Source organism: Chrysochloris asiatica, unplaced genomic scaffold, assembly GCF_000296735.1.
Source record: "Chrysochloris asiatica unplaced genomic scaffold, ChrAsi1.0 scaffold00056, whole genome shotgun sequence".
In the NCBI taxonomy this organism is placed as follows: domain Eukaryota; kingdom Metazoa; phylum Chordata; class Mammalia; order Afrosoricida; family Chrysochloridae; genus Chrysochloris; species Chrysochloris asiatica.
The window spans coordinates 1,248,071-1,259,281 of record NW_006408574.1 but is presented as its reverse complement, the minus strand read 5'-3'; the positions used below and the strand labels follow the sequence as shown (position 1 = coordinate 1,259,281).

General features: G+C 52.4%; 1 protein-coding gene across 1 annotated transcript in view; it reads left to right on the top strand.

Annotated features, from left to right (window-relative positions):
• Positions 1-4,247, top strand: part of TRAF2 (TNF receptor-associated factor 2) — an 8,199-nt gene extending 3,952 nt beyond the window's left edge. Inside the window, exons 6-10 of the mRNA XM_006863677.1 lie at positions 769-843; positions 1,155-1,451; positions 1,710-1,887; positions 2,244-2,392; positions 4,029-4,247. Of these exons, the coding sequence (XP_006863739.1) occupies positions 769-843; positions 1,155-1,451; positions 1,710-1,887; positions 2,244-2,392; positions 4,029-4,247 (918 nt within the window). The remainder of the gene's footprint in view (positions 1-768; positions 844-1,154; positions 1,452-1,709; positions 1,888-2,243; positions 2,393-4,028) is intronic.
• Positions 4,248-11,211: the final 6,964 nt, after the last annotated feature.

The following is an 11,211-nucleotide window of genomic DNA, read 5'->3' as shown; positions in this document are numbered from 1 at the left end:
AGACACACACGGGGGCGCCATTAAATCCTCGTGGGGCACAGTTCCACTCAGACACACACGGGGGCGCCGTGAGTCAGAGATGAACACACTGTGGAGCACAGTTTTACTCCAACACACACGGCAGGGTAATGAATGAGAGATGGAAACGCCATGGGGCACAGTTCTACTCCGACGCACAAGGGGGTATAACGAGTTGGATTCAGTAACTGATTTGGTTTTTTGTAAGTTGTACCCACTTTTGGGTGAGTCATTTATTAATTGCTTAGAATGAAGCCGTGAAGTTATTATTACCCCATCAATGAGACAGAAATCCCACCCGACTTGGAAGCTCTGTGCTGTGGTACGCAGTTGGGACGTGCAAACAGCTGCGTACCTGTTGGAACGAGCAGTGGAGGATGTCTAGTGGTTCCTGGCGCTCTGCTGAGCCCCCGAGTCAGAGAACAAGCTTGGGGACTGGGCTGGGAGTGGTGGTCCTCAACCCAGAACAGTGTGTGCGCCCATATAGCCCATCTGGTTTGCTTCTCTAACATGGGAGGACAGGAAGCCCTCCTGCCCCACTATCTGCATCCCCTCACCTCTGGGCTCCCCTATCCTGAACCCTGGGCTGAGTGTGTGCGCATGTGTGTGCGTGTGTGTGTGCATGTAGTGAGTACCAGGGTACATGTGCCCATTGTTTGGAAACAGTGGGTAGTCATGTTTTCCTTGGCATGGGGGCAGAGTGTCCAGAGCTCAGTGGTGATGGTTCATGAGTGGTCTGTGTGTGTCCAGTTCCAGGACCACGTCAGGACCTGCGGCAAGTGCACAGTGCCCTGTCGCTTCCAGTCCCTGGGCTGCTCTGACATGGTGAGTCCAGCAGCCATGTTGGGCCTCTCCTTCCAGCGTGTCCACGTTAAGTTAATAGCGTGGGCCTCTGAAGAAGCAGCCCCCCTGTTCCTCCAGGACCCGCTCTTCTCTGCCCCCACTCTGAGCACCCCACTTGTAGTGGGCACATCACCCTGCCAGGCCAGCACCTTGGTTTCTGCACCCTCCCTTCCACCACTGTGAAGAGGGGTCCCCAGGAGAGGAGGGGTGGGGCCTGTGCCTGGGTTGGTGGGGGTGGGCCCTTGGGTGGGCGCCTCTGGCAGATCCGAGCTCGGGGCTCGGGTGTCTGGCAGATGGAGAGTGAGCAGCGGATGGAGCATGAGGCCCTGCGGCTTCGGGAGCACCTGGCCTTGCTGCTGGACCGTGTGCTGGAGGCGAAGCGTCTCCCTGAAGATGGGAACTGGGTGCCGGGGCTCCCCGAGCCGGCAGACCTCCTGGACAGGTGTGATAGCCTCGAGAGGAAGACGGCCACGTTCGAGAACATCGTCTGTGTCCTGAACCGCGAGGTGGAGCGGGTGGCCATGACGGCAGAGGCCTGCAGTCGGCAGCACCGACTCGACCAGGAGAAGATTGAGGCCCTCAGCAGCAAGGTAGGCGCGCGTCCACTTGGGGTCCTGAGTGGGGGTGCGAGCCAGGGCTGACTCAGGGCTCTCTATTTCTGGACCAAGTGCCCCTTTCTAAGTTCTCTGGAGCACAGTGGACTTGGAGTCAGGTTAGCACAGACCTTCTTCAGCAGTAGCACCTGGGGACTTATGGGCAGGCCCCTGGGGGTGCCGCCAAAACGGATCTCCCTAAAGTCTGGGTCCCCCTAGGGTGTCCATCAGCTGAGTGCCTGTGTCTCCTCACAGGTGCAACAGCTGGAGCGGAGCATCGGCCTGAAGGATCTGGCTATGGCCGACCTAGAGCAGAAGGTCCAAGAGATGGAGGCGGCCACCTACGACGGTGTCTTCATCTGGAAGATCACTGACTTTGCCCGGAAGCGCCAAGAGGCCGTGGCTGGCCGCTCGCCTGCCATCTTTTCCCCAGGTGCGGCCTGCTGCACTCTAACCCCGGTTCGGCCTCCCTGTGTCCCCGCCCCTCACTCACCACGTGACCCTGCACCACGCCCTCCCTCACTGTCCCCGCCCCTCACTCATTATCCCCGCCCCTCACTCATTATCCCCGCCCCTTACTTACCACGTGACCCTTCAGCCTGCCCTCCTGCACTGTGTCCCCGCCCCATCCTCACCATGTGACCCTGCACTCCGTCCTCCTTCGCTATGTCCCACCCGACCCTCCAGCCTACCCTCCCTCACTGTGTCTCCCTGTGTCCCTGCCCCGACCTTCACCTCATACTTCCACTCACCCGCCCACCTCACTGTGCCCTGCTCTGCCCTCTGCAGCCTTCTACACGAGCAGGTACGGCTACAAGATGTGTCTGCGCATCTACCTGAACGGAGACGGCACCGGGCGGGGTACCCACCTGTCTCTCTTCTTTGTGGTGATGCGAAGCCCCAATGACGCCCTACTACGGTGGCCTTTCAACCAGAAGGTGAGTTTCCACCCCAGTTTTCAGGAGCTCCCCAGGTCGGTTTTGGGGGGTGAGCATCTGGGGGCAATGTTCGTGGTGCAACTAACGAGGGAGGAGGGCTGATGAGGGGGCTGGATGCTTAGCTATTGCTGGGTTCCTAGGAACTGGGACCAGGGATCAGAGCTTACACGGGAAACAGGCTAAAAGTTGAGGGGCGCAGCCAGAACCCTCAGCAAGCTGGGGTTTAGCCGGACACTCAGAATTGTCCCCTGTAGCTGTTTTGAAACTATTGGTGCTGTGTAGCAACTGTATAGGGTTTCCGAGGAGCTACTGGTGAGCAGGAACCACTGACATTGCGGTTCAAACAACTTTACAGGGCAGCGCACTAACCCGCGTTGGCGCCACAGCATTTCATACGTAACATTTTACTCACGACACAATTTATGAACAGTCTTTTCTACGTATGACGCAGCATTTTATCCATGATGCAGCATTTAGTATGAGGGTCAGTCAGAAAATATCATTGTTAACAGTCCAGTTCATACGTGCACTAATTCATTCCAAACAAAACATGTTGAAACATGTGTCTGTGATCACAGGATTGCCGAGACAAGTTCTCTCAGTAAGACTTGTCTCGTGTGGTTACAAACAAAGTTCCATTCTAAACACTTGCTTTCTGGTTCTGCTGGGCTGAGCTACCGTGGTGTCTACGGCAGAGCAGGCTAGAGAGTTGGGAATGCCGCTCTGCTAAGTGTACAGACGTAGCTAGAGGGTATGCCAGGGAACAGCAGCGCCAGGTTTTGGTGTTTTTTTAAAAGTCAAGGTTTTGGTGATTTTCTGGCAGTAAGATTGACTTGGCCTGGCACAGAACAGCAGTTTTGGCATAACCACCTTTGCTGTGAAAAGGCCCGGCCCATTTTCAGGTGTCCAATTCGTTCATCATGTTGTCCAGCCGTCCTGGTTACGGTGAGGGTTCTGCTTCCTGAACATGGACTGCCCCCGTCCCTCCAGTGAAGTCGGCTGCTTTTTTGCAGATGGACTGTATTTGCCTATTGGAGATTCTTCAGATCAGGGGTCCATACAGCCGGCTTGCCTTCTGTCTGAGTAGCACTTAGGACCCTCTTTCTCTTCTCCATTTTCCTGAGCGCTACTACTCAGGACTTCTTTTCTCGGTCCAGCGGGGGGACAGTCCACTTTCTGCTGCTGCCCATGCTGCCTCCAGGGCCTGGTTTTGGCTTTTTGAGGGGTCGCCACACTGCCCCCCAGCGACATTCCCACCAGCACTCTTAGAGGAGTCCTGGTGTGGCGCTGTGGGTTAATGCGCTGGACCTCAAAGTCAGTTTGGGCCGCAAGGTCGGTGGTTCAAACTCACCAGCTGCTCCTTGGAAACCCTATACTAGGTAGCTATGCATCAGAACCAACTCCATGGCACTTAACAACAATATAGTGTTCTGGTGTGGCACTGTGGGTTAATGTGCTGGACTGCAAGGTTGGCATGACCCACAAGGCCCAGGCTCAAGCTTACCAGCCCCTCCTTGGAAACCCTATACAGAGTTGCTCTCAGTAGAACCAACTCCACGGCACTTATAAACAACTCTGTGTGTGTGGGGGGGGGGGGGGGGGGGGCTCAAACCGGCTCATGGCCCCCTTCCCCCAGGTGACGCTCATGCTGCTAGACCAGAACAACCGGGAGCACGTCATCGACGCCTTCCGGCCCGACGTGACATCATCATCCTTCCAGCGGCCGGTCAGCGACATGAACATCGCCAGCGGCTGCCCCCTCTTCTGCCCCATCTCCAAAATGGAAGCCAAGAACTCGTATGTGCGCAACGACGCCATTTTCATCAAGGCCATTGTGGACCTAACAGGCCTCTAGCAGAAGCTGCCGAAGGGTGCAGCCTTGGAGGAGGAGGCAGCCAGGGCGGAGAGGCTGCCCGGCAGTGGCTTGGCTGAGGGCCCGCCGGGGCAGGGCTCACTCGGGTGCCACCGGAGCTGCCATCGGGACCCTGGCCCCTCGGGCGTGGATGCAGGGAAGAGGGTCAGCTGGTGGGAGCCTTCGCCCCTCAGTCATGGATGTTGGGAAGGGGAACCGTCCCTGGGAACCTTCACTCCTCGGGTGTGGACACAGGGAAGGGAACCGCACTGAGGATGCTCTTCCTTGGGGTGTGGATGTGGGCAAGTAGGACCACTGTTGGGGATCCTTGTCCTTTGGGCATGGATGCAGGGAATGGGCATTGCCAACTCCCTGTCTGGCTTGGCCCCTTCGTTCAGCCAGGGCTAGACCCCCCTGCAGGCCCACCTTGATGGGCTCCTCAGCCCCAAGCTATGCTGAGTGCTGATGGTGTGACCCGCCCCCTAAGGATGTGGGGTGTCCTGCTCTCGTGGACCTGCCGGGGTGCAGGTGCAGTGGGCACACCGTCAGCCTTGCTGGTTGGACGATGGTCAGCCAGACGGCCGCTGACAAGGACTCACCATTAAACCTTTCAAAGCTGCCAGGTGTGTGGTTTCCCTCTTGACGGCCCCATAAGCTCCCCTACTCTCTGCTTCAACCCCCAGTACTGAGGGGTGGGGCCACCGGCCGGCCTCTGTCCCTCACATGCCAAGCCCCAGGCTCCTCTGCTCAGGCCTTGTGGCTTACTGGGTCGCAGGTACCCTCACTTTCCCCCAGTCGATCAGGAGGTCAGCCGGGCCTGGAGGAGCAGCTCTTCCATCCAAGGTCAGGGTCAGCAAGTGCCTCTGGGTAACTAGCTCCTCCAGGCTGTGTGCGCATGCGTGTACGTACGTGTTGCAGTAGCAGCAGCCGCAGGGTCGTGAGGTTTTGACAGCAGACAGCGTGCTCCAGTGTTGGGGCCCCCTCCCTAAGGCCTTTCAGCTGAGTGCGGAAGTGCCTTGGGGAAGGGGGCTCTTTGTGTCTCCCATGTGATGTCAGTGCCCAGAACTGCGTGTTGAAAAGTTACAACATGTGGAGAAGCTTCAAGAACAACCAGTGAGCCTCTGTGACTCCCTAGCAAGAACGCATGCGCCGGGATGCTTACTTACAAGGCTGGTGCATGCGCCGGGATGCTTACTTACAAGGCTGGTGCATGCGCTGGGATGCTTACTTACAAGGCTGGTGATTCGAATTCACCGCAGGCCTCAGAAGACAAGTCTAGCAGTCTGCTTCCAGGTCACAATTTGGAGAACCCCGTGGGGCACTTCCACACACTCAGGGTCGCTGTATGTCCCAGTCGACTGTAGGGCAACTAAGCGCATTTCATCAAAGAGACTGAACAGTTACGCCCGCCACCCTCCCCTGCCCAGGTCTGACATGCCAGTCTTTCCAGGGTGCCCCTGGGGAACCTTCCCCCTCAACTCTGCTGTGGCCAGCGGCTCCTGCAGGATGGCACCTTGGCAGAAGGGTGGGCTGGCTGAGATGCCCTCTATCAGCAAGGCAGGGCCCTTTCTCAGAGTGGTGTCCCTGAGATCAGAAAGCCTCAGACTATGAGCTTAAGCTCGGAGGCCCTTGGTGTGTGGGAGTGTGAACAGGGAGCCTTCGTTCCCTGGGAGGCCTTCCCACCAGTTTAGAGTCCTTGGGAATGTTAACAACCAGAAGCTGCCGTAGCCCTCTACTCAAGGAGACGCGCTGCTGCTTGAGGACTAGCAGCCTTTCCCCCGGTGGCTTTCCACCTTGGCCAAACCAATACCCTGTGTCTAAAGGGTTTCCATACACAGCACTCTGAATGAAGCTTCTCTGGACCTCCAGGGCTGGGCCGGCTTTCCTGAAAAACCCGTCCTGTAATTAGCTGAAGAGCATGTACCTAACCAGTCCTGTGACTGTAAAGATGTCACTCCGGATGGAGGTGTGCCTGGTATCACCACACAGCCACCCCAGAGCCGCACAACGAACAATGACGGCTGAAGTATGGTGGGGTCATAAACATTAAACATACGGTGGACTTCCAGAAGAACAAACGTCTGTGTTGGAAGAAGTTCAGCCAGAATGTTCCTTAGAAGCCAGGATGGCCAGACTTCAGCTTGTACTGTTGACATGTCAAGAGGGTCCCGTCCCTGGAGAAGGACATCATGCTCGGTAAAGTGGAAGATCAGCAAAAAAAGAGGAAGACCCCCCAATGAGATGGATTGATTCAGTGAATGCAATAGTGGTCTGAACGCAGCAATGCATATGAGAATGGCATAGGGCCAGGAGACAGTTCGTTCTGTCACACGTAGCGTCATCTTACGTAACCTCGTACGAAGGGTCTATAAATTGGAATACCTACTAAACTGCCAATCATATAGTCCCACATACATGAGGGGGCTTCAGAAAGTTTGTGGGGAAATGGGAGTTTTCCACGACCTTTTTGAAGCTTCATGTTATTCACCTATCCCTGCTAAGTCTCCACTTTGAGGTGTCCCGCCTTTGACAAGCCGGCTAGTCTCTCAGTCAGTCATGATGTTTTCACTTTTTGTTTCTGTTCAGCTGTACACAAACATCTTTTTCCTTGTCATCCGGTGGAGCAGTCTTCTCTGAACTCGGATGCCTTCGGGTCCGGACCTCCATCCCTCAGTAAAGCCTGGTCCCTTTGACTTGGCGCAGTCTCCACCCACTCTTCTCTGTCAGTCTGTCTGTCCGTCAGTTCCCTGCTGCTTCCTTAGAGGCCGCGTGTGCTCAGCCCAGCCTTTGCTGTATCTTTCAGCTGTGTTTGGCCTTGCTTGTATGGTTGGAACAGTCCATGGAATCATCTTTTCCTTATGAATTGTGCTGTTTGTGACTCAAGAAAGCCTTCCCCAAGGGTGAAACGGTGCTCCTGTATTTATTGTTTCTAGCAGTTTTAAAGTTCTGTTGGTTCTAAGGTAACTGGACTTTGTTTATATATGGTGCCTGTGTTTGTGTGTATATAGAGTTCTGTATCGCTCTCCCACTCCCCCATTTAGATCAGTTCAGGTTAAACTGTATGGAATGGCGCCATTTCCTTTCTCTTGTTCTGGGACATAGCAGTGGGAGACTGCGGGGCAGCCCTTTTGGCAGGGGGGATACTCCAGACTCCAGGCCCCTCTCCTACAGGCTGCAGGTTGGAGAGGTGATAGTGGGCGCTCAGACCTAAGGGGCATCACTCTCCCTCAGCCCGGTGAAGATGCTCTGCAGAAGCCCCCAGGGAGAAAGCCATGGTTCCTTGGAGAAGAACCTGCCCATGAGCTGTGTGTGGCCAGCCTGCCTCCTCAATTTCAGACACCCTGAGTTTCTGAAGCACAGGAGGGCCACAGACAGGACGAGACAATGCTAAGAAACTGACCTGGTCTTCAGAGAGATCTGATGTCTGGGCTCCAGGCCGCTGAGGGCTCAGGAAACCGAACTACTAAACACACGGAAATGGACACGTGAAGAGCGGCTCTGGCCCGAGGTCTAACAGGTGACAGTCGTCGCCGCCACACGGCGCTTCAGGATGACAGCTGTGTCTCCAACTGTTGTCTGACACGCGTAACTTGCACATGTCAAGTTCACCTGTGGGAAGGGTGCAGTCTGTCATGCACTTCACCACTGGAGCCCTGGGGTGGCACTGTAGGGTAAGTGCTGACTGCTAGGTCTCCAGGGACTGGTCCCTCCTGATAATAGGGGAGTATGAGAGAGGAAGTCTTGTCATCCTGGCTACCAAGGATGCACTCATTCCAGCACACATGGGTTTGCTCTGTGGCGACAGTCCACGGTGCTGTGGGTCTTCTCTGGCACCATAACTCAAATGCACCGATCCTTCTCCAGTCTTCCTTTTTCATTGTCCAACTTACACTTGCCTATGAAGTGGTCGAAAATACCAAGGTTTGGGTCAGGTGCACATTAGTCATCAAAGTGACATCTTGGCTCTTTAACACTTTGAAGGGTTTTTTCAGCAGATTTTAGCTAATTAATACATTTCATCACTTTGGTTGCTACTTCCATGAACGTTGATTGTGAATCCAAGCGGAGTGAAGTCTGACCGCTTCAGTCTCTGTGTATCATGATGTTTATTGGTCTACTTGTGAGGTTTTTTGTTCTCTTTACCTTCAGGTGTGATCCATACTGAGGGTTATAGTCTTGGATCTTAATTAGTATGTATTTTAAGTCCTCTTCACTTCCAGCATTCAAGGTTGTATCGTCTTGAATAATTCTTCCTCCAAACTTGATGCCATATTCTTTTTATAATCCAGCTTCTCGGATCATTTGCTCAGCATACACATTAAATAAGTCTGGTGAAAGGATATAAACTTAGCGTACATCTTTCTGATTTTAAACCATTCAGAACCCCTTGTTCTAGTCCAACGACTGTCTCTTGGTCTGTGTACAGGCTCCTCATGAGCACAATGAAGTGTTCTGAAATTCTCATTCTTTACAGTGATATTCATAGTTTGTTATGATCCACACACTTAAATGCTTTTGCATAGTCAATAAAGCATAAATAACCATCTTCTGGTATTCTCTGCTTTCAGCCAAGATCCATCTGACGTCAACAATGAAACTGAGGCTCCTAAAAATATTGTGGCTTGAGTCAGGCACACCGAGGTCCTCAAAGTGATACCTTGGCTCTTTAACACTTTCAATGCTCTGGTATAGCAGATTTGCCCTGAAAACCACTCTTGACTGCACTGCCATGAGCATTGATTGTGGATCCAAGTGAAATGAAATCCTTGACAACTTCCAAATTTCCTGGCATGGACTTGGGAGTGCTCTCAGCACTCCATCCGTTTGTCAGAAGAAGTCCTGTCCCTTTCTGGAGCTTCTCTGATGCCTTCAGTGTGCAGCTTGGGCTCCTTCTGCACACCCACCCCCCCCGAAATAGTTGAATGTCAACCCATTCTGTTGGGTACAGTGACTGTGCATTCCTTCCATCTTCTTCGGATGTTTTCTTTGTCGTTCAATATTTTGCCCATAAATAGAATCCTTCAGTACTTCAACTTGGGACTTGAATTTTTTCTTTAGTTCTTACAACATGAGAAATGCTGAGCGTGTTCTTCCCTTTTGGTTTTCTAACTCCAGGTTTGTACATTTTATTATATTTTATCTTCTTGAGCTGCCCTTTGACATTTTCTGTTCATCTCTTTTACTTCCTCACTTCTTCCAGATGCTTTAGCTTCTCTACACCACCACTTGTGATGAGAAAAGGAAAAGCTCTGTATAAACTTCTCTTGATGCCTGGAGTGGTGTGCCATCGACTTGGTCCCGATTCATGACAACGTTGTCCAGGGTTTCCAAGGTTGAACATCTTTCCAAGAGCAGAAAGCCTCGTCTTTCTCTCACAAAGTGGCTGGTGGGCTTAAAAGGCCGACCTTGAGGTTTGCAGTCCAGTGCTTGTCCTACCTACGGAGCCACCGTGCTCCTCTCCAACCTGGATGCCTACCAAGAAATGGCTGCGGTGGTCAGTTCCCTTCCAGCAGCAGAAGCAGCCGGGCACCAGATCCATCATCTGCTGCAGCATCATCTCTCCATCATCATCTCCTATATCTGCCAGTTACCAGAGATGTCATGTGACCTCACAAATGCCCTTTCTGCTGTGCAAGACATGAATGGAATCAGAGTAAGTGTTCACCTTTGATTACGATCTGTCCTTTTTTCCTGTCTCATCTGTTGCAAGCACTGCTTCTTTAATATTGTTTTATGATATTGGCAGTCCCTGGGTTTTCAGTGTCAGACTTACAAACAACTCCTGCTTGCCCCTTGTTGTTGTTAAGTGCTGTCGAGTCGGTTCTGATCTGTAGCGACCCGGTATAGGGTTTCTGAGGAGTGGCTGGTGAGCTTGAACCACTTACCTTGCACTTCAAACCAACTTTGCAATCTAGTGCATTAACCCACAGCGCCACACCAGGCTCCTACTTGCCCTTAATGTGATATAATGTTGCCCTCACATGGAAAGACTGAACCAAACCCCTGCTCCTAACAGTTTCATTATACCCCCTTCACTTGCCACACACGCAACTCTTAATGTATCAAAAATGCTTCAAGCCTTTTCTTGTACTAAAGTAAGGCTAAATACAGACCAAATGTACCTGACTGACTTACCTATAAATTCTTACAGACAGAAAGGGTTTTCCTTCATACCCTGTGACTTGCCTTGACTGTTAACCTACAAACACGTACACACACAGATTCTCACGTCAGCATTGTTTAGAGTTATTGACTGACTGCTAACGACAAGGTCCTGCTCCTAGGAAATCCTATACAGGGCCACTATGAGTCGGACATATTGCATTAGGTAAATCTGCTGCTCAACATGTATGTGGAAGCTGAACAGTGAATACGAAGACCATAGAAGAATTGATGCCTTTGAGTTATGGTGCTGGAGGAGAATATTGAAAGTCCCATGGACTGCCAAAAGAACCAACAGATCTGTGTTGGAAGAAGTGCAGCCAGAGTGCTCCTTGGAGGACAGGATGGCCAAACTTCGTCTTGCATATTTAGGACATATTATCAGATGGGACAAGTTCCTGGAAAAGGATATCATCTTTGGTAAGGTGGAGGGTTGGAGAAAAAAAGGAAGACCCCTAGCGAGATGGGCTGGCACAGTGGTGGCATCAGTGGAGTCTAGTGTAGCAATGACTGTGAGGTTGGCCCAGGACTGGGCGGTGTTTCGTTCTGTTGTGCACGGGTTCACTATGAGTCGGTACCGACTCAAACAATGAGTCAAGTGTAATAACTGCTGTTGTCATTAAGTAGTTTTGACTCATAGTGACCTTATATACTGTGATTTTCTATAAGATCTTTGATTATACTTGGAAATGTTTGAGTGTTTCACGTGTATGTTGTTGTTGTCAGGTGCCATCGAGTCGGAACCGACTCATAGCGACCCCATGCACAGCAGAACGAAACAATGTCTGATCCTGGGCCAACCTCA